This window comes from Penicillium coprophilum, assembly GCF_028826855.1.
Source record: "Penicillium coprophilum strain IBT 35676 chromosome Unknown utg000005l_segment0_segment0, whole genome shotgun sequence".
Classification (NCBI taxonomy): domain Eukaryota; kingdom Fungi; phylum Ascomycota; class Eurotiomycetes; order Eurotiales; family Aspergillaceae; genus Penicillium; species Penicillium coprophilum.
Window position 1 is genome coordinate 1,463,181 of NW_026622724.1, and position 22,073 is coordinate 1,485,253.

The 22,073-nt window shown below is 48.4% G+C and overlaps 8 protein-coding genes across 8 annotated transcripts; 4 read left to right on the forward strand and 4 right to left on the reverse strand.

The window, feature by feature from the left end:
- Positions 1-930: 930 nt before the first annotated feature.
- N7500_008148 (Tvp18 family protein) lies at positions 931-1,678 on the reverse strand (the record flags this gene model as incomplete). Its single annotated transcript, XM_056679292.1, has 4 exons — positions 931-1,231; positions 1,285-1,380; positions 1,564-1,579; positions 1,642-1,678. 4 exons carry the CDS (start codon positions 1,676-1,678, stop codon positions 931-933), a joined length of 450 nt encoding a protein of 149 aa, XP_056529664.1.
- Positions 1,679-6,363: 4,685 nt separating this feature from the next.
- Positions 6,364-8,389, forward strand: N7500_008149 (allantoate permease family MFS transporter; the record flags this gene model as incomplete). Its single annotated transcript, XM_056679293.1, has 9 exons — positions 6,364-6,676; positions 6,750-6,865; positions 6,928-6,994; positions 7,065-7,204; positions 7,265-7,541; positions 7,597-7,697; positions 7,754-7,943; positions 7,996-8,109; positions 8,169-8,389. 9 exons carry the CDS (start codon positions 6,364-6,366, stop codon positions 8,387-8,389), a joined length of 1,539 nt encoding a protein of 512 aa, XP_056529665.1.
- A 581-nt stretch (positions 8,390-8,970) lies between these two features.
- N7500_008150 (3-hydroxyacyl-CoA dehydrogenase family protein) lies at positions 8,971-9,825 on the forward strand (the record flags this gene model as incomplete). Its single annotated transcript, XM_056679294.1, has 1 exon — positions 8,971-9,825. One exon carries the CDS (start codon positions 8,971-8,973, stop codon positions 9,823-9,825), a length of 855 nt encoding a protein of 284 aa, XP_056529666.1.
- Positions 9,826-10,477: 652 nt separating this feature from the next.
- On the reverse strand, positions 10,478-13,175 carry N7500_008151 (putative TBC domain protein; the record flags this gene model as incomplete). Its single annotated transcript, XM_056679295.1, has 2 exons — positions 10,478-10,864; positions 10,920-13,175. The coding sequence occupies 2 exons, from the start codon at positions 13,173-13,175 to the stop codon at positions 10,478-10,480; spliced, it is 2,643 nt and encodes an 880-aa protein (XP_056529667.1).
- Positions 13,176-13,962: 787 nt separating this feature from the next.
- On the reverse strand, positions 13,963-15,344 carry N7500_008152 (Mo25 family protein; the record flags this gene model as incomplete). Its single annotated transcript, XM_056679296.1, has 5 exons — positions 13,963-14,196; positions 14,253-14,525; positions 14,580-15,058; positions 15,124-15,184; positions 15,240-15,344. 5 exons carry the CDS (start codon positions 15,342-15,344, stop codon positions 13,963-13,965), a joined length of 1,152 nt encoding a protein of 383 aa, XP_056529668.1.
- A 288-nt stretch (positions 15,345-15,632) lies between these two features.
- N7500_008153 (protein arginine methyltransferase RmtB) lies at positions 15,633-17,455 on the forward strand (the record flags this gene model as incomplete). The annotated part of the gene is made up of 4 exons (XM_056679297.1): positions 15,633-15,870; positions 15,934-16,347; positions 16,400-16,637; positions 16,693-17,455. The coding sequence occupies 4 exons, from the start codon at positions 15,633-15,635 to the stop codon at positions 17,453-17,455; spliced, it is 1,653 nt and encodes a 550-aa protein (XP_056529669.1).
- A 198-nt stretch (positions 17,456-17,653) lies between these two features.
- N7500_008154 (uncharacterized protein) lies at positions 17,654-18,775 on the reverse strand (the record flags this gene model as incomplete). Its single annotated transcript, XM_056679298.1, has 2 exons — positions 17,654-18,707; positions 18,768-18,775. 2 exons carry the CDS (start codon positions 18,773-18,775, stop codon positions 17,654-17,656), a joined length of 1,062 nt encoding a protein of 353 aa, XP_056529670.1.
- Positions 18,776-19,134: 359 nt separating this feature from the next.
- On the forward strand, positions 19,135-21,749 carry N7500_008155 (AAA family ATPase SEC18; the record flags this gene model as incomplete). Its single annotated transcript, XM_056679299.1, has 5 exons — positions 19,135-19,229; positions 19,321-19,470; positions 19,519-19,834; positions 19,882-20,241; positions 20,268-21,749. 5 exons carry the CDS (start codon positions 19,135-19,137, stop codon positions 21,747-21,749), a joined length of 2,403 nt encoding a protein of 800 aa, XP_056529671.1.
- Positions 21,750-22,073: the final 324 nt, after the last annotated feature.

Below are 22,073 nucleotides of genomic sequence, written 5' to 3' on the forward strand. Positions count from 1 at the left end.
ACCTGTGATCAAAAGATTTCTAGGACCATCTCGTTGCGCCACGTTCCTGGGCTAAACCGTCTAGAATTCAAGCCAGAACAGTGGCTTGTCTCATTCAGGGCTAGGCCAATTATATTACCTGCCCAGACCAACTGGACATATTCCTAGGTTGTCAGCATACGAATTGCCAGAGTTGTGACAGATCGAATGCATGTACATCGGATGTACAACATACATGGTCTCGAATCGGTCTATGATGGACATTCAGGACTGGCTCCAGCAGATACATCGTAATCTACATATATCCTTACCTGGTCCTATTGGTGGAACTCTTTGACGGTCCAAGTGGGTATAGATGCACTTCCAACCATATATGTATTAGCCTTATGCTAGGTATCGTCGTATCCTCCACATGATAAGCTACTTACTACCATGGGAGTTGTTACCTTATTAAGTGCCCAAGGGTGGGAGTCGGTGCCTACAGGAATGGTGGTTGGGTGGGAAGGCGGGTCGGGTTGTCCATGCTTCTGCGAGGGATCCAAAGAGTTTCCGATTCACCAGGTCTACAACATAGGGTGATAGTGTGGTATTCTGGTAAGAATAAGGTTGGTCAATGAATACACCCTTTAAGATAGTAATCAGAACGCCTGTTCTGGCGGACGCAGTCCACAAAATAAAAGGATATATCTGCTGTAGGAACGCTCATCGACTCTGAAAACAGACATGTCCAGCAGGATCATCCTGAACCCAACCAAGACATACAAGTACAGGAGAGAAACACAAAACTATCTCATAGCGCATCCCAATGCATACTGCCAAAATGGCATTTTATGTTTGCGCCATGTGCATCGAGCATCTCGTGTCGCACAGCCAATCACCAGAATTAATCCCAAAATGGGCCCAGCTGGTAGAGAAAAAAGGCAGGAACAACTCGGCTTCAACTTCAAACCATCAGACAATCATCTGTGCAACTCCCTGACCACCAAGGGTCTTGCTACCAACAAATTCTTGTTTGGTCAGAGCTGCAAGTGAATAGAACACAGCCGCAATGAGAAGGAAGACGGCACCAGCAATCAAGCTAGAAGCACGCTCAGCAAGACTGATAAGTTGGACACCACCAAGGACGGCGTAGATGAGGGCGCGCATCCAGTTGGTTGTAAAGCGGCGGATAAAGGCATCGAATTTAGAGGATGTGGGACAAATTCGGAGGAGGAAGGGTACTTCAATGAAGAGAATGACGAATGCCGATGCACTGAGATGGGTTAGGCTTTCGCAACGAATCAGCGCGAGATGAATGCGACTCACATGCTGATGATACTGATGATGATCAGAACCACATTGAATGAAAAGATGTTCGCAATTCCTAGTGCAAGGCAAAGGATAATACACAGCACACCCGTCCTGGATATTTCGTTAGACCGATCCTTTTATATGCGAAACTGATTTCTAGGAGAGCCATTGAGAGGCTACTATACGAGATAGCAAACACCATTCGATCTTTCGATAGAATTTCGCAGTGCTCTCCCAAACAGTATTCGGGCCTGCAAAGGCACAGGGTTGTGTAAGGTAGTGCGGTGAACTAACCATTGTCCATAGATGCCTAGAAAAGGACAGCAAGGTTAGCAGATTGAGATATTGGCGTTGCGAAATCCGGGTACTTACTAAAATTTCGCGATCGGAGCTCCTCGGCCAGCGTCATGGTGGGCTAGCAAAAATAATCTGGGGGAAATAAGAGCCGAAGATCAAAGATGGAGGATGCGCGGATGATCAGAGGTGTCAGAGGGTCCGGCAAAGTGTACGGAGCACACACGGCTGATTATCGAGGGCGGTCAAAGGATCAAAAACAAACAAAACAGGCAGCAACGATCGATATTGAAACTATTTTTAAAGGTTGAACAACGAAGTGAATGAGAAATCTGAGGATATGATGATGCACTTGCGGGGTCTTTCAAATGTTTCAACGATTTTAAGCCCTGCTGCTTTTGACATCAACCATCATTCCGAAATTGATAATGTCGCTAGAAGACAAACAGCCCAAAACAACCCATTCCTCCACCGCGACTACTCCGTCCATACGTGAGCAGTGAGCACGCCCGATTGAAATGTTCAAGCTTGATGCTCCGCAGTCCCAGACCCCGGATGAACTCGACACGGAGATATGAGAAGTACAGTGCTAGCTCGCACAGCTGAGACGGCCGCGCTAGCTCATTGAGCTTCAACAGCAGGCTGCTGATGAGCAAGTCGGCGCTTGAGTAGGCCTGGAACCGGCTTGTGGCTACCATTAACTAAGATTTCTCGCCCACTATCGGTTCTGTTGTGAAAAACCCAGTCAAATCCCAGTACAGGGAAACTGCTGCTGCACGGATGCAAACCGGAGATACCTACCTAGTAAATATGGTATTATCTAAGCTTCAATCAATGATCTTATGCACCATCTGAGCAGACTGTCAATCCCTCTTTCCGTCAGCCTCAGGCCAACTCTTCGCCCGTTGAACCTGAAAATACCGTCTCGAATGGCCCCGCGAATCCAAGGCAGACTTCTTACGGTGTTTGGCTGTTGCTAGTAAATCGACCGGGTAACTCCCCCCCTTCCCAAAATGCTCGACCATTCTAAATACCAAAACTCCTCCAGTCCCCAAGGTGCCAGTCTACCATGGTCGAACCCTCGGAAAATTCAAGAACTACACTAGGGTCCCGGAGCGTCATCTCAAAATATATCCGCAATGGTACAAGAGTTGACGGGCGTAAAGTCGACTGGGCCCTACCGCACGTTGGCTTTAATCTGGAGAATGCATTGCCCATGGTAGAAACAAGGGGGAGACAATACCTAGGTAGCCACACGAGCTATTACTAAGGAGTTCCCACTGGAGTCCCTCTCCGACTTGCCTGTGCTCTTACCGATGTGTTTACCCAACGGCTTTCTCTAACAGAAGCAAATTGCTCCGCAGCCCCCAAATTTTGGCTGCAAAGAATCCGTGCAGCGCAAAAGTGATACCGACACGCCGCGGATCAGCTTCTCTGGGGGCATCGAAAGCAGAATTTCTTCATAAATAGCCACTACAATGACGGGTCTAAAAACAAGGGAACAGATAACACAACTCTTAAAATCCCTGTTATCTCAAAATTTGCTGATCCGGTGTTAGGAACTCTTCGACAACTTAAGAGACTCGATCAAACATTTGACAGGCAGGATGTACAGTTAGACTGGTCTCTCCTAGATTTTTCAGGTACCCTACGAACGAAGGAAAGTACTTCCCACGAGCCGCCCCATTACCATGCACCAATACTCTACATTCAGTTGCCCCAAGCGTTCACCGGCCTAAATAAGAGAACTTGTGATGCTAGTCATGGAGGTACATAGGTAAACCCTGTGCGGCAAAGTCCTGATCATAATAAAAATATTTTTTTCACAATCTATGGGAAAACACTTGAAGTGATTTTCATTTGATTTCTTCTTTAGATCATACTGGAGACCAGGTCATAATCCATGCGTCCAAAAAGGTTATTGGCAAGGCCTAGGTAGCTTGCGTGTATTGATCCAGTCTATGCCAGTATCTCTATACTACATGCCCAGTATTGAGCACATGAATATATAATGGACTGATACATGTCAAAGGACCAGTCAATATTATGTTTACATGTGCCACTCTACACTTGGGGCCTCTATACAGGTCGGCGAGGGAAAAGTCTTTGAAGACCCCTTACAGGCTTTAAGCTCATCTGTATTTGAATGAGAAACTGAGCGACCGTTCCTCGAGCAAGAAGGTCACTTGTCACCGCGTGCGCAGTGTCTGAATATGACTTAAATGACATTGACTGCTTTAAACAAGCGGGCCAAAGTAGATATAGCGGATGATCAAGACATGATTGTACAACTTCCTCTGATGCTTTGTACAGCTCAAACAATCTCACCGTACCATAAGCCTGCACTTTCCGGGTTATGTATGTTAACGAGAACCATCGCCAGCCCTGGAAGGTCTCCAGCCGTGCCCGCTGCTTCGACTGACTTTTCCTACCTGTACATCTATCGACTGCTCTATGCTCCCAACATCACCAAGAGCTTCAGCTATAGATGTGAACGCCCCAAAGCATGCGATCTGCAGAGACAGTTCCCCCAGTCGAACCAGGTACTAGTGATGACGTAGCCCGCCCTCCTATCGCGGTCTCATCAATAAGAACACAAAGGAAACGATTAGCCACCTACTCCCGATTGCTCTAGTATCACTACTAGATCATTGGCAAACGGTGAGATTACGGTGTAAATACCAGATTTATAAGAGGATCCCCCGACAAGCGCATCCAACATTCCACCAGAGTCTCTAGCGTCTAGCGTGCACACATCTGATTCTCTCTCCTAACCGCATAGACACGGCGTCACGGGATGCTGAAAATGTATCAACAAGGTAAGGGCAAAGCGTACGCTGCGAGTATGTAGCGCAAATGAAGGGATATATGATCTATGCGGAGGGGAGCACTCAGGTCACGTAACGTTGCAACTTTGTAACCACTTCCCGGCCCCCCTAGATGCACGAATTGCTCAAGGTTTTCTACCTACGGAATTCCCCCTCTATTAAAGTCTTAGACCCTTTGGGGCTTCAGATACTCAGGATAACATGGAGCGCCCCGGTGTATTCACTCATCTCTACCAACGGATGATGCGTGCCTTTAATCAACGGTGTTGGTACCTTCCTAGCCATCTGGGCCGTTTTCCGCTGGCTTCAAGACTCATGTGTATATGCCGAACATTAAGAAAGAGTGCAGTTGGGCATGTACGAAGCAAAGAAGATTGGCTCTATGTCTACCACTGGCGTAGAGAAAAGGCTTGACCTACTATATATAAGTAGGTGGCAGATACATGAAACCTCTGTGACAAAAAATAGTTTAGTAAGTTGTGCAGGATTATAATCTATTTGAAATGGTCGATCCCATTACTAGATATCGTTGCATATGGTATGTCTGACATATGGTGTGGCTGTTAACCTCGTTGAACATAGCTTCCCATATCTGTCGAGTGTCCTTTGCACACATCGTAAGAACTCAATGTCAAAGCTAAGGTCTCAGTTGGCTCCACGGGAGTGGTTGTGATACATATACAGGGTTGAACAAACATATTCCAGTGGCACCGCAGTAACAACGGCTAGACTTGACCATAAATGAGGGCAAGCTGCCACCTCTTGGACCCCGTCCCCTAATCTTCGAAGTACAAGCTTGAATTGAGATTGACCTATACTTCTGAAACCCTCCATCCCCCCAAACCCAATGTATCCCACATTGTCATCCGTTCTCATCTTTCTCTTCCTACAAACCCAAGCCCTACCCACAAACAATACTCTTCAGAACTTCATGATTCCCACCTTCATACCCGTTTCTTCAGACCCAAATTACAGGTTCTGTACTCAGGGCTGCTGGCCCGCTGCTCTTGCCTGCTTGTCTTCTGCTGTGGTATGTCGATATATCTGTCCAGTTTAACAAGTGTTCGCTATCATCGGGACAACCTGTCATACTCATCAACTATCCACAGACCGCAAATGCGAGTGTATGTGCCCCCATCAGATTTACCAGCCCTCTTCTTGAGTGGTACACACGTAGGGAGTTTGATACCATTACCCTCGATTGCACTATTGCGTCTGCTGCCCAACCGAATTGCTGGAGTTGTTGCCTCAATATTACTCCTGTCTTTTAGGGCATGTGTTGGCCTATCCCAAGATTGGGGCGATATTATATCAGAGCAAATTCTGAGGATCGATCAAGACATACATACTGGCCTAGTAGTCTTGTTCGTTTGACAGCTACATGGGCTTTGTGGTGTACCTCGCCTTGTATTCTGAACTGTATTGCTGGTACCAAAGCCTTGTAGATACTGAATATAAGCCAATTAGAATATGTGTTGTGGCTTTCAGATAACACCAGTGCTTGCGTCCAAGGATCAAACATGTGGCCTTCTGTGTGGCTGGATTGTTGAGAGATGATCTATCGGATCCTTTGCACCTCCATTTTCGCTAGGATAACATTGAACCAACTGGATCCTCAAATTAAAAAGGGTCTAGCGTCCACCAGTTATGCCGCAAGTAAGCGGGAGAAGAGGTGTGCCCCTATATTCATACTACTCCGTACCCCGAACATAGTTGATCAAATGCACTAGGTAAGTCGTTAAAGCCCTATCCTAAGCATTCAGTGTCGACAAGACTTACCATTTATGATTTGTATGATTTTCAAGTCAAATCACCGAGGTTGTGCCCAAGGAATACCCCTCATGCCAAGGGATGATCCCCCAGTCTTCGGACTTACCCCGGGTTACGCTATTCCGTTTTCAAGGGGACAAGTATAAATACTCGCGGAATGACACCCGCTCTGACTCTTTCCCCCCATTCCTGTTTGCCCATTATGGTTGATTCAGAGAACACAGAAAAGCCCTCCCTGCACCAATTCGAGGATACATCCCTTCAGCATTCCCCGTACAGCACTGACCTCAAGCAAGATGGGCTAATCGTAGATGCGGAAGCTTCTAGCCTTGGCCCACCGACCTTTGAGGGAGTTGACGAAAATGCCGTTCTCCGGAAGATGGACATTCGTCTGATTCCCATGCTGAGCATGCTATATCTATTGGCCTTCTTAGACCGTGGGAATATCGGCAATGCAAAGATCGAGGGGCTTGTTGACGATCTCAATATGACGGGACCGCAATACAATTGGACTTGTATGATAAATTCCTTCATGACTTTGTTCAATTCCTTGTTCAGAATGGCCAATTGACATGTGTTTGTGGGTAGTGACCGTCTTCTTCTTTACCTACTGCGTCTTTGAACTGCCGAGCAACCTGCTTCTGAAGAAGTTACGACCCTCCAGATGGCTTCCCTTGATCATGATTGCTTGGGGCATTGTTATGGTGAGCATGCGCATTATGCAAGACTCGTATCAAGCACCGTTTAATAATGAGAAATGTCCCAGACCCTAATGGGAGTTGTCAACAATTACGGTGGATTGCTCGCAACTCGTCTGTGCCTAGGTGTTGCAGGTATGTTGATCTATGTCCATTCGCACTTCTTGTTATCGTCATGGCTAAAAATTGCAATGAAACAAAATAGAAGCTGGCCTGTACCCTGGTGTGGCATACTACATTACACTCTGGTACCCACGTCATCGGGCACAATTCAGACAGGCTCTCTTCTTTAGCGCCGCCAGTGTTGCCGGTGCATTCTCTGGACTTCTTGCGTATGGTATCGCTGTAAGTCTTCTGCTCACCGATGACAATGGATAATTTACTAATTTATCTCGAAATTCCTAGAAAATGGACGGCGTAGGTGGATATGCTGGCTGGCGATGGATTTTCATTCTCGAAGGCCTTCTTACTGTTCTTGTGGCACTGGTAGCCCCATTTGCGATTCACGATTCCCCAGAGACTGCCTCCTTTTTAACCGAGGAAGAGCGTCGCTTTGTGATCCACAGTTTGCGGATTCAAAACTCGGTAGACTCGCGCGAAATTGATCAAACGAATGATAAGTTTGAGATGCGCTATGTCATCGAGGCTTTCACCGACTGGCAGATGTGGCTGGGTCTATTCAGTGAGTTCTCTTTGTTTCTGGGTATTCAAGGTATTGTTCACTGATCCGTGCAAAGTGTACTGGGGCATCACCTGCCCGTTATACGGCATTTCCCTTTTCCTTCCTTCCATCATCAAGGACTTAGGCTACAAGTCCTCGACTGCGCAACTCCTTACTGTAAGCTCCTTCGTGCTACTTTGATGGTGAGACGAATATTAACCTTATCATATTAGGTACCCATTTATATCACTGCAGCAGTTGTAGCTGTCATTGCAGCGTGGGTATCAGACAGACGCAAGGAGCGATCGCCGTTCATTCTCTTTTTCATGGGCATGATTGGCGTCGGCTTTATTATCTGTCTTGCATCTACTGGTCGTGGAGTTCCAGGTGTCATGTACTTTGGTATCTTCGTAGCGGTCGTCGGTAAGTGCATCTAAGCTGCAAGTATATATCCCAACTAACACAATACCAAAAGGAATCTACCCAGCATTCCCCGGAAATGTCACATGGCTCAGTGTCAATATGGCAGGTGACTACAAGCGAGCCGCCGGCATGGCGATTTACATTGGGCTAGGAAATCTGGCAGGAGGTAAGGATAGAGCGTCAATTGGGAGTTCGACATTCAAACTAACGGTCCTCACTCAACAGCTATGTCCTCGAACTTCTACCGTGCTCAAGATGCACCGAAATATATCCTTGGCCACTCCCTTGAACTTGCCTTCGTTGTTGTGGGAATGATAGCGACTGTTATTCTTCGTATGACGTACCAGCGTATTAACCGCAAGCGGGATGCTATGGATCCTTCGGAGTATCCTGAGAATCCCGACTCACTGGGCGACCGCTCTCCTTTATTCAGATATATGCTTTGAGTCAAGTGCGAGAATCTACGAATGGATGACATAAATTGAACAATGGAATATATTTATACCAAGTTACGTGCTTCTTCGGGTGTTCTCCTGATACAGAAATATCCCTCCATCAATTTATATATATACACACGTAAAGAGCACGGAGGGCTTATCCGGTTCTATCTCTCATATCATGATCTTCAGCTTCCTAATAGCAGAGCTCAAATTCGTCCCTTTATCTGGCCTTGACTAAACAAGGCGTAGAATGTGCAATCTACACACACCCCTAGGGCTCACCCAAAAATCCAGAAATGACCAAGACTCTTGGGATAATAGACAGCTAGGAAGATAAGACTACATAAATGATATGAAATTTGTCTGGTGTAGTTCACGAAGCCTCTGGTCTTAAATATATTCTTCTTCAGCCACTCAGCCACATTGACCCTCAGAGTTAAATCATTACGGGAAGTGCTCCGATATTCGATCATCATATCATCATAGCACTATAACCTATTGACTAGCCCAATGGCCACACTATCACTCAAGATCCTGTGCTACAGGGTCATTTCCCATCGACAGAAGTTCCGATCTACAAAAACACAATGCCATCCAGTCCGTGGACCAAACCCGACACAAATACCCGCCCAATCGCCGTGATCGGCGGCGGCGTGATGGGCCGAAGAATTAGCATGATGTGGATATCCGCCGGCTTCACCGTGATCCTATGCGAGAAATCTGACGAGTCCGACAACGCAGTGGGCTACGTCCAAGAACACCAAGCCGAGCAAGCAGCCAAACAAGGCACTGAGCCTGCGGAGCTGAAAACAACAACCAACCTCCAAGAAGCCGTCTCGAACGCATGGATGGTCATCGAAGCCATTCCAGAGAAGCTGCAATTGAAGATTGATCTCCTGGCGAAGATAGACGAGATCGCCCCACCGGACTGCGTAATCGCTAGCAACTCGTCGTCACTGCGGTCTAGCCAGATGATCGTCAAGACGGAGAAGAATTACCGCATCTGCAATGGGCATTATTACATGCCGCCGGAACAGACGTACTACGAGGTGATGTCGTGTGGACATACGGACCCTAATATCTTTCCTTTTTTGATGGAGAAGGCTGCGCAGGCTGGGTTCAAGCCTGTGCATGCTAAGGTTGATTCGACTGGGCTTGTGTTTAATCGCATTTGGGCGGCGATTAAGCGTGAGGTTTTACTTGTGATGGCTGAGGGTGTGAGTGATGGTCAGACGATTGATGAGATGTTCAGGAGTTGGTTCAAGGCTGAAAAGGGTCCTTGTCTGATGATGGATACAGTTGGCTTGGATACTGTGTACAATATTGAGGCGGTGTATACCCAACAACGTGGTCTAGACACCACTGCCATGAATTGGCTGAAGGAGAATTATGTTGACAAGGGGAATTTGGGCGCCAAGCATGGGAAGGGCTTACTTGGATAAATGTCATTGCAGATTGTTATAGAAGTTACATTACAAAAGTGATCTAGAAGAGACTATTGAAACCGCAGTTCTGAGTATAGAGCTGAGAATCATGATGAAAGATGACCAGCTGAAACCATTGAATTATTGGGTATAAGATATAATGGCACTCTCGCTCTCGGGATTATATAGAATCGATCTGCGTTGCTAGCATGACGATAGGGCTGTGAACATTTGAGGACGAACACGATTCGAACCAAACAGGTGATGTACAAGAGTGTTGAAGACAGGTAAGAATAATGGGAAATGATCAAAAGAAGGTAAGGTAGGGCATGAGGATAGGTATCAATTGTCTGAAGCGAGCCAGACGGGGAATCAAGAATCATCAAAAGAAATAGTATCCAGGAAACACAATGATAAGAGATTAGGCAAGGAACGTAGGTAAAGCGAGATGGTAATCAAAGCAGGACCGCAACAAATAAGTGCGATCTAAAACCTCAGAAGGAAGGGTATAGAGTGGAGGGCATTAAGGGTGGACCCTAGGGTGCGACTGGTAATCATAAGGGTATAGCACACCCCTAAGGCCAATTAATGTAAAGGGTGTTCGGCAGCGAATAAATTAGCCAAACAAGATCGAAGACAAACGCGCGAAGCATTGTCAGATAAATAAGAATTAAGAGGCTTTCCTGCGACGATGGACTTTCCATTCCGCTTTGGCGACACGCATGAACATTTCGGTGTCTTTGATGGGAACCCAGCTGGTGAGGACTTTCATGATATTCTCAAAGTCAGACTCAAGGATGATATCACGCATGCCATCAATTAGGGCAGCGGATGAAGCATGCAAGACGTCAAGACCTTGACCAAATGTCCTTGGGTTATCAATAGGGGGTGCTTTATTCTTTCCTGAAGTTGCGGGACGGCTAGTGGTGTCTTCGGCATCTCCAAGGAGCATGAAGACATCCCACACTCGAAGCTGAGCCGGGAAAGGGATTGAGTAATTAAAGAGAGTGAGGTACCAGCGTGTGCCATAGGCTGTGGGTGGGATTCCAACCTCGTTCTGTAGAATTAAGCGTTAGTAAACATTCGTCGTTTCACAAGCAAAATTGGCTTACCAGTTTCGTGGCCACTTCACCTCCGGCGAGCCACTCCCGTTCAAAGTCGGCCAATGCCTCCATTAAACCAGCAAATCCACATTTGTACAGCTCTTCCAGACCTCGCAGCTGCCACAACCTAACGAGCATAATAAAAGCATGCTCTTCATCGTAATACGCCAGTAACGTAGCCGCGAGAGTCGCCATTCCCTGTACGTAGCCCGTGTCAGGGAAATATAGTGACATGGCGTGAAGGACACGGAACAGTAGTCTTTGTCCACCCCGATAACGTCTCCGAAACATGATATGACTGGATATGGTCCGCGGTACATCAATATCAATCTGGACATCGTCCGGTGATGAGACGAACTGGAGCTCATTGTACACTTCAATGAGCTCGTCTGCAGGTGGGCTGCCCTTGTGGCGTCGAGCGCTGGCTTCGAGGAATGAGTACCAGGCCGTTGACCGCCACCGATCTGGGATTCCTTTCCAAGTTCGCTCAATCAACTTTGAGCTCTGGGTATCGAACTCAAAGGTCATACCGCCACCATCCTTGGATTTCTTGGTCGGCTTAGCCATCTTGGTCCACTTGTCTTCGCGTTGCCACTCCTTTCTTCGCATTGCGCGAGTAATTGGCGCATCTTCAGTCTCGCCAGCAGATGGAGTAGGTAGGGTGAGCATGTCAGCCGCCTCATCTTTGGCCTTTCGGTCTCTGTTATGAGGCAGATGATTGGTCGCCGTGCGCAAACGAGATGTCGTACGGCGCAATGGGGGACCATAGTTGCTTTGCGATGAGGATGGACGGCCACCTAGGGAACTTTGGGATATTTTGCGGACTAGGGATGGACCGTTGAAGGAACGGTTGCTGGCCGGAGCTGTTGGTGGGCGAATTGAACGTTTCCGCCGAGGTGTCTCAGAAGCCAGTAGGAGACTAGTCGTGACTCGCTGGAGCGGGTTAATCTCGGAGCCCTTGGCGTTCTTTGCAGGTCGAATGAAACCATAACGATCGACTTCTTCTGCGCCGACATTTTGCCAATATTCAGCACCCCCTGCTAGCTCCTGGGTTTCCCTCTTGATTCGGACACGCTCCACTTCAACAGAGGCCCTTGGTTTTTTTTCATTTCCAGTCTTACTCATCCGAGCAGCGAGCGTTCCAGAGGTTTCAGTATCGGGGACCGCACCCTCTTCCCATAAGACCCCGTGTTCTGAGGCCAACGCTTGCGCTACCTCGGAGTCGGTAACACTATCTTCACCCTTCTCGTACATCAACCGAACTCGCCGCGACAACATATCTTCGTCTGCCGAGATTGCTCTGCTCGGAAGACTAGTCTGTCTAGGCCGAAGAGTGCCCTGGGGTTTGGCGTGCCGTGGAACAGCCTTCGGTGTTCCCTTTTCCCCTTCAGGCTGGCTCATGGTAATGGGAGGGGGCAGAGCAGTTTTAGAGGTCTGCCGGTCTAAGTTTTGATCGGAATTTTCTTCCAAGATTTTCTGAGCGGGCTGGGCTGGTTCTTGCCGGGGTTCCTCCTCGTCTAGTTTTTGATGGCGCGGTTGTTCTGGTTGTTGTTCGAGGTGCTCGTCCATCCTCTCCTTGGGTAGCGGTTCTAGTTGTTCCTCGGAGTGCTCGTCCGACTTCTCCTGGGGCGGTTGGTCTGGATGTTGCTCCGGGTGGGCTTCAAGCATCTCCTGGGGTGACGCTGGGAACGGACCTTTCGCCTGATTTTTGATCAGACTTCCGCGATTGGAAAATTTCATCGATCTATCCAAACCATCCAAAGAGGCTGTCGGTATATCTAAGGGGATACCAGCGAAGGGGTGTTCGATTTGAGGCACTGGTGGAGGCTCCTCCGAGCTAAGTTTCCTCTCCATCTCAAGTGACCGTTTCCTTAAACCACCCCACTTTCTTTCTGACCATCGAGAGCCCGGCCTTGAGCCTGGCCGCGAGCTAGGCCGGGAACCTGGTTCATTCACAACAATGCTGGGCACGCTGCGCAAGGAGGGTGCTCCTTCCGACCGAATCGTTCGAGTTTCATCTCCAACTGACATGGATGGCGCGAGCCGCGAGAACATAAGCGCAGATGCATGATCATGACTGGGACCAGACGCAGCGCTTGTACTTAAAGATCGGCCATTGGAGACTATTGGCGCATGGGCTGTGGGCAACGAGACCGACCCGATTGCAAGAGGCCCGTCAACGGTATCTTCAAACGGTACAGCGTGAAATATCGGATCGGACTTCGACCGGTCGGGCGATAACGATGCAGAAACCTCATTCACCATTATCCCGGCATGACTTGCGAATCTGCGCGTGGGCTAGAATCGCGTGAAAGGAATGAGTGCGCACAGGAGGCGAAGGGGGTGGAGAGGGAATATTAAGCGAAAATCCTGGATCGAAGTAGAAAGGAGCGACAAGGGGAAGATCACAAGGGAATTTCAGAACAGAATCTCCATTAAAATTGAGAGAAAGATACCTGTGGAGCTATTTTGGGTCGGTCTTGGCGTTCCTCAAGGAAGTTTCAATATTCCAATGGATTTCATGTTGGATACATGTAATTACATGTAATTGTACATCATTCTATTGGAGATACATGCATATCCTGTATATCTCCTTACGATTCCATCAGTTCAAGTCCCCCATGTACAATCTACTTCCCTCTTGTTTCTCTCAAAATAGATATCAAGGGGGTTTGTCCCACCTTTCATGGGCCGCGTGTGGATCAGGGGAGAACAAGGAGTATTGTGGAGTACGCTAGTTCCCAAGTGCTTAGATTAGAATGCCCAACGGTGGAACATGAAGAGGTTTGTAATCTGTTTGTGTCTGTGTCTACCCAACTACGGAGTACATGGACAACACAGAGTAGATGCAATTGAAACCCTCAATCCCCCTATACGCCCCCCCAAATATCCAAGACGAGTCGAACTCCTGTAGCCGAGGCTTGGGCAACCGGCCATCAGCTGTCAATGCATTCAATACAGTCAAAAGAAAAGCAAAACCCTAGCTAGAACCAGTGTAAAAAAAAGCATCATAAGGGCATGAAATAGTCAATCCAGCAGAGTCAGATCCAGCTCAAGCCACAGCAGCTGTGTGAGCTGATGGCGAGTCGCGAGTTGGTCGAGCCCGATCCACAGGCTCTTTGGGCAAAAGTTCAATCTGACGAACCAGGAAGCTCTTCTCATCCGTGAATTGGTCGTCATCTGTTCGGTCCTCTAAGAATTTAGGCAAAAACCTCAGCAGTCGATCACGGTTATTGATCAAAATTCGTTGCACTGCCACCGATTTGGTTGGGTTGGCCACAAACACCTAATTTCTTGTCAGAGCGAATCATCATCTGGTCTGCAATTCGACGATAGACTCACCTTGAAAACATGAAACCCTTCGTACTGCACCATCTTGCGATCGTCCCGCAGCAGTTTCATGCATAGTTTGAGATTGTCTCCACTCTCCACATATGCCATCATCACATTGTAGTTCGCACGGTCCAGTAGGATTTCCCCCAGAAGCTTGATGCTTTGACGCTTAGTCACATACGAGTCTGAATGGACCAGAATGTTATTGAATCGCCCAAAGAATAGTTCAAAGTTGGTTGCCAGGTACGAAGTCACGAGACTCTTATGGCGGGTCAAAATCTCCTGTGAAGAATACGTCAGCCACCTATCACCAATAGCCATCTTTTTGAACCATACCCTGAATGTGGTAAACGCATCTGCGCTGACTTCGAAATTGCTCTTGTCTATCCAATCGAAGAATCTCCAGAACACACCATCTCCTCTTTGTGGGTGGTTGGGTTTCACTTCAGATAGTCTTATGGCGGATTCTCCTTCACTTGATTGATCATAGAGTACAATCGCGGTGATGACGTCGAACTTCAATGCCTCTCGGAGAATGACACCACATGGCATTGCACTTTGACTCTGCATGTAGCCCCGGCATAACTCGACAATGATCTCTGGTCGATGGTGTACAAGGTATGAGATCACAGGGGGATCTTTTTCCATTCCATATGAATTTGGCCGGAATCGAAGGATGTGGGAGAATACGGTCTGAGTGTCCTTTCTGGCTTCGAACGGAAGCAAATGGATGCTCTTAGATAGATCAAAGAGTAGATCTTCTTGCAGGGTTGCTTGTACAAGTGCATGGACTTGATCCACTGATGCGGCGACCTCTAAAGACAATCATTGTGTTAGTTGCTTGATATTGTCCCCTGGGTGTAACTTCCAGTCAGCTAACCTGGTGTTCCTTGTACTATCACCTTCATTTGACTGAGCTGCTTAGCCAGCTCCTCTTCAGCCTGGCGCATGCGTTAATTGGATCGCCCTCTCCATGTTTGATGTCTCCAAACAAACCTTGGGTGCATTCTGGGAGTCATGGATCCTCAGTAATAATTCCTTCGTTGTCCGGACGATATCAGCAGGTTGCCGCGACCGGCCGCGATTGAAAAAGAAAGCCATGGCGAGATGGGGAGGATATGCGGCAAATTGAGAAAGAAACTGGAGATTAAGGTAACATAGGATAAGTTATAATTCCAACGGGCGAATCGAGATCGAGTCCAAGGGACAGCAAATGTGATGTATTCGATTGCAAGTTGCGAATAAACAAACCGGGGCGGGGCAACGGGGACGACCTCTGCCTGAGGCACCAACCGATAACGGATATTTTTTTTTCTATCAAAATGTTATCTTCTGCCCCTCCCTCTCAGTTGAAACAATTTGCTATTGACCGTTATAAGTCAATAAGTCATGTCAGCTCCTAATGCAGTGAACGCACCTGTGGGTGATCGTTTCCCCGACTCGCACTCAGTATCGGATTCATCTGATTCTAGCAATGAGGAGGGCTGGGAAGATGTTGAAGCCGATGAGGAGTCGCAACCTGTGGTTGGTCTCTTCACTGACCAAGTTTTCCCCGATGCTCGCTCAATGATCAAGGAGTGCAAGGAAAAGTATAATTTTGACTTGCTGAAGATCCAGAAGAACCTTGGTACGCTCATCTTCTACTCTTGCGGGGGCTCAACAATCGAGGCTAACTATTTTCCGCTTTTAGATCTGGACTTCCTCGACAACATCAAGTTGGTCAACTACGTCCGCACCGAAGTCAAGAACGGAAATAAAACCCCCGATGTTTCGTCCAAGTCCAAGTTCGAGGACGATGTCTATCTCAAGCCCGTTTTGGAAGACGACGCTCTCTTGTATAGCCTGGACGACCTTGCTGAAGAACAGAACGAAGACGCTGTCGCTGGCACAGAGACAAACCGACAGGTTCTCGAACTCCAGGAGAAATTAGAGCGGTTGCAGACCCAATTCTCCGAATACCGTAATGCTGTGCAGCAGTCGATGGACGACCAATTGTCGAAGGAGGATGAGAAGCTTGCTGAATCCAACCCGCAGCCCTCAGCCAAGGCGATCGACAGACACCAGGATGCTGAGGATGGATATTTCGTCTCGTATGCTTACAACGGTAGGACACCTTGCTCACTGGATCATGCATTTGATGCTAACATGGTTGAAAGGCATTCATGAATCTATGCTCAAGGACACTATCCGTACTGACTCTTACCGCGATTTCGTCTACGAGAATAAGCATGTTTTCAAGGACAAGGTTGTTCTTGATGTCGGCTGTGGCACTGGCATTTTGTCCATGTTCTGTGCCAAGGCTGGTGCAAAGAAGGTTATTGCTGTGGACAACTCGAACATCATTGACCGAGCCAAGGAGATCGTCCATGACAATGGCCTTGGAGATGTCATCACGTAAGGACCTCATAATCATCGCCACAATAAAAAAACAGCACTGACTCTATCCCAGATGTATCCGTGGCAAGATCGAAGAGGTTACTTTGCCCGTCGAGAAGGTCGACATCATCATCTCTGAATGGATGGGCTACGGTCTTCTCTTTGAGGCTATGTTTGATTCCGTCATCTACGCCAGAGATCGTTACCTCGCTCCTGGCGGCCTTATGGCTCCTTCACACGCTACCCTGCGCCTCGCCCCTTATGCTGACCCGGATTTCATCGCGTCGCATATCTCGTTCTGGCACAATGTCTACGGTTTCAAGATGGACAGCATGCTTCACAAGATCTACGATGAGGCTTTAGTCCGCAGCAACCAGCCCACGACCGTTGTCGGAGATTCTCCGATTTTCTTGACGCTTCCGCTGCACACCATCACTGTGGAGGAGCTGTCGTTTTTGAAGGAATTCCAGGTCACATTGAACCAGGATGTCGATGCATTGGATGGATGGATTATCTGGTTCGATATCTTCTTCATGCCCTCCAGAGAGTCTGTTTTGCCTGAGGATGCCATCCCCTCAGAGATGCAAAAGAAGGGGATTGTCTCGTTCACCACCGGACCTCACGGAACCGAGACCCATTGGCAGCAGACCGTCCTTCTCATTGACCATGCCAAGGACGACGCTAAGCGAGGCTCTCGGGCCTTGAAGAAGGGCCAGGTCATCACCGGCAAGATCGGTTATGAGAAGACCGAGAAGGGCTCTCGGGGAGTGGACATCAGTGTCCAGTGGGAGTCCGACGCGAATGAGAAGGGAGTCCAACTATGGAGCCTCCAATAGGATCGAGTGATCTTTTGATACGTTTATTGATGAACTAAAAGAGATATGACTACCTACATAGAAAAGGACGGCACCCCATCATCTGGGTGTCGTATATTGGGCCCAGGGAATATAAAAATGATTTGCATTAGGAATAAGCAATGTAATTGGTATCGTTTTCGTAATTTGAGTCGTGATCTCGTAGAACAAATGGAATACTTAATGTTGATTCTTTGCTTCAGTATGTCTTTCCCGCCTGGCAGTCCCAGAACGTTCATCGTGATGATGACGACGACTGTGATGAGAGGTGTGGTGACGAGGACGATGATGGGAGCCTTCTCTACTTTGATCTCGACGGCGACAATGATGATGCCTGTCAGAACTTCGTCGGTCCTTCTCACGTTCTCTGTCCGGTTGATCCAGTTTGAACCCATCGAGGCTGTTCACTGAGGGGGATCGCCTTCGCCGATGGCTTGATTGCCGTGCCTCCTCGGCTTTCAAAGCTTCGATCTCTCGTCGCTTTTCATCATTCCACCGTTTCCGTTCCTGCTCTGTTGTTTTCAATTGACGCACACCCCGCTTGATGGCTGCAAGTGGGTCATCCGCACTCATACGAGCCTGTGTCCTCTCTTTGCGCCTTGGATCCTCGTTACCCCACACATCTTTCTCGGGCATCGACCCTGGCGCTGTTGCGTTTTTCTCCGCAGAGGAATACCACGGTTTCTGACCAATAGTCTCCTTGAAGCCTGCAGCATTGGAGAACCTCATTGTGTGTTGGTCCTCATAGCTGCGTTTCCTCCGTGCCGCTTCGGCCTCCGCCTCGGGGTTTTTCTGTGTTTTCGCACTTGCGGCTGGGAATAGGTTGATGTGACCGGCCTTGTCCAAAATCGGTGCTTGTGCTGTATCAGCCTTGCGAGAGGCGATTATCAACTCTTCACGCTTAGAAACCGCCTGTGCTGCATCCTCCCTAGCGTATCGTATGTCTCGATCTGTATCATCCTCGCCGGCAATACGCCTTCTTTTACGGAATCCTCCAGCGTCTCGGTCAGATTTTCTGTCTGATCGAGCTCCGGGTTCAGACGACAGGGAGGGCGCCGGTGGAGGCGTAGGCGGACGTTCGCCGCGAAGAATTTTAATCCTACGTTCGGCGTCGGCCTCTTGCATAACACGTTCATCTTCTTCCTCGCGGGCTTTTGCTTGCGCCTCGTCGCGCCTGACGCGGGCAATATTATCGGCGTTGTAGACGTTCCATGACTTCTTACCGAGGAGATGACTACGGAAGAATTAGCAGTTTCACGGTTATTGTAATCTTAAAAAAAAGAATTCCACTCACAGAGGCATGTTGGAAACTGGATGACCCTTGCATGGAACTTGAGGCTCGATAGGAAAGAGCTGGTCTTATCGATAATGACGTCCCCACGGCCCGACGCTGTTCCCGGGGTGGCCAAATGCCCTGTCGACAGCTTTGCGACTCCAACTCTCTTCTCTTCCTTCACCTTAGCCTTACTTTGGATATCACCATATCCAGGTAAACTCTTGAAAACTAACAGTTGAAACTTGATACCACGTTACCTACGCTACCGTACAGAGCCGACTGACTTGCTTACTTGTCTGTTCCGTTCCCGACACAGTGTCGCTAAGAATAGCTTCAACTATTCCCAACTCAACATCTGCGATTAGCGACGACCAAACGGTTCATCATGTTCAATCGTAAAAATCTCCCTTCAAATCCGTTCAGCTCTAGCGGACAGCAGCCCCCGCAGGGTTACTCGAATCCCAACCAAGCACCCCCACAGTATGATACCGAATTCCCCCTTGAGAGCAGGCTATGCAGCTCCTATACACGATGACAATGTGCCGATAGCTGATGTATATGATGATATAAGTGGCTACGGAGGCCCACCTCCACCAGGAGGAAGACCCCCGCCGCAGCAACATATGCCTTCTAGGATGCAGTCCGGACAAAGAGGTGGAGGCCAGACTTGGACTCTTCATCCAAGCAAGAGTCCCAATGATAACTACACATTTGGAAACCTGTGAGTGTCTTCTGGCTTTCTTTTACTCCGGGAGGCTAACCCCAGTAGCGTCGCTGTTTCGCCGCAGGACATCCCACCCTCACGAGATGGCACCGATGTCCTCCTCCTTATCAATGACCTCTTCGTCTTCTCTGCTCGCCCTCTCGATGGCTTCCCGCCCGGTTATATGAGCATGTCGGACCCTCAGCGGACATGGGCCAACATCGGATTGAGAGATGCGATCAAGGTGCAGCTGTACGATCCGTTTAGCCAAGGCGGGCAGGCCTACCTGGGCTCTGCGGATATTGAAGTCAGCTTTGCATCTACCAAGAAGCGAGTCGAAACTCCTTATGACCAGGATGAATTGGCACATGCAGTGATCAGGGTAAGTCAATTCCGTCCCCATTGTGAATCCATGCTAATGGGCCCCAGAACTTTGAGAACCAGCTATTCTCGCCTGGCCAGAGGATTTTGATGGACAACAAGAGTATCCCGCTCTTACTACAGGTCAAAACCGTCCAGCGGGTTGATTTGACATCAGAAAAACCCGATCTCAGTTCCGGAGAAGTCGAGACCGATCCCACGGCCAGGGGTATTCTCACACGGCACACCCAGCTTAACTTCTTCAAGGATAGCCAGACCGGTATCAATGTGAAGCCATCTAACCGTCGCCCAGCGGCCAACTCTATCATCCAACCTGGCTTCAAGTTCCAGGATATGGGTATTGGTGGTTTAGACTCTGAGTTCAGCACGATCTTCCGTCGTGCTTTTGCCTCTCGCATTTTCCCCCTGGTCTGGTTGAGAAACTTGGTATTCAGCACGTCAAGGGCCTCTTGCTTTATGGACCTCCGGGAACGGGTAAAACCCTTATTGCTCGGCAAATCGGAAAGATGCTCAATGCTAGAGAGCCCAAGATTATCAACGGCCCAGAAGTTCTGAACAAGTACGTGGGTCAATCAGAGGAGAATATCCGGAAGATGTTTGCGGATGCCGAGAAGGAATATAAAGAAAAGGGTGACGAGAGTGGTCTCCATATCATTATCTTCGATGAGCTGGACGCGGTTTGCAAGCAGCGTGGTAGCTCAGGCGGTGGTACTGGCGTGGGTGATAGCGTTGTCAACCAGCTTCTTTCAAAACTTGATGGTGTCGACCAACTGAACAACATCTTGCTGATCGGTATGACGAACCGAATGGATATGATTGATGAGGCTCTACTACGTCCCGGTCGTTTGGAGGTGCACATGGAAATCTCGCTTCCTGACGAGCATGGTCGAAGCCAGATCCTCAACATTCATACCGAGAAAATGCGAAACAACAATGTCATGGATACGGACGTTGACTTGGCCGAGCTTGCGCATTTGACCAAGAACTTTTCTGGTGCCGAAATTGCAGGTTTGGTCAAATCTGCCTCGTCATTTGCTTTCTCTCGCCATGTTAAAGTCGGTACCATGGCTAGTATCAACGATGATGTGGTAAACATGAAGGTCAACCGGGCTGACTTCCTTCAATCTCTTGATGAAGTCAAGCCTGCCTTTGGTGTGTCCGAGGAAGAGCTGGCCAGCCGCATTCCTTACGGTATTATCCACTATTCTCCGACCATCAGCGAAATCCTGCGGGAAGGCGAGTTGTTCGTCAAGCAAGTTGGGACGGCAGACTCAACTCCACTTTTCTCTGTGCTGCTCCACGGTCCTCCTAGCAGCGGTAAAACCGCGCTGGCAGCACGCATTGCCATCGACTCCGGCTTCCCCTTTATTAAGTTGATCAGCCCCGAAGACATGGTTGGCTTCAGCGAGCCCGCAAAGATTGCACACATCAGCCGAATCTTTGACAGCGCCTACAAGAGTAGTACAAGTATCGTTGTCATCGACAACATTGAGCGAATCATCGATTGGGTCCCAATTGGTCCTCGCTTCAGCAACAGTGTGCTGCAAGCTCTCATGGTCTTCCTGAGGAAGCAGCCAACTCACGGACGTCGTCTGTTGGTTCTGGCCACGACAACTGAGCGTGCTTTGATGAAGCAGCTGGACATTTACAATTCTTTCAACTCTGACATCATGGTTCCCAATGTTAGCTCATTTGGTGAACTGCGGTTTGTCATGGAAAAATCGGGTGCCTTTGACGCGCAGGAGATCGCGCGAGCCCTCGAATCTGTCGGCGGACTTGCGGATGATGGGCGCTTGAGTGTCGGCATTAAGAAGATCCTCTTGGGTATTGAAACAGCCAAACAGGATACTGACAAGGTCGGCCGCTTTGTTCGTGTTATCAACCGTGCCATTGAGGAGGAACGGAGTTTCCAGTGAGCACTGCTTATATCGGGCTATCCTTTTGTTGAATATAGCTGGGATTATAACTAGATTAGCTTTTAAGTAAATATATGCTTGCAATCTCAATTTCCCTTTCCTTAGTATTCAATAAGCCCAACAGCAAAACGTTCAGTCAAATGACCGCTACACTCATATTCCAGCACTGCTAATCTTAACTCTCTATTCGACTGACGCCATAGTTATGCAAAGATCGGGGTTTGCTAGTGCATTATGTTGACTACTGACAAACGCTCCAGACCAAAACACTAAAGGCCTTGTATATAAATCAACAGACCGGTTTCCAAACCTACTATGGGGGGC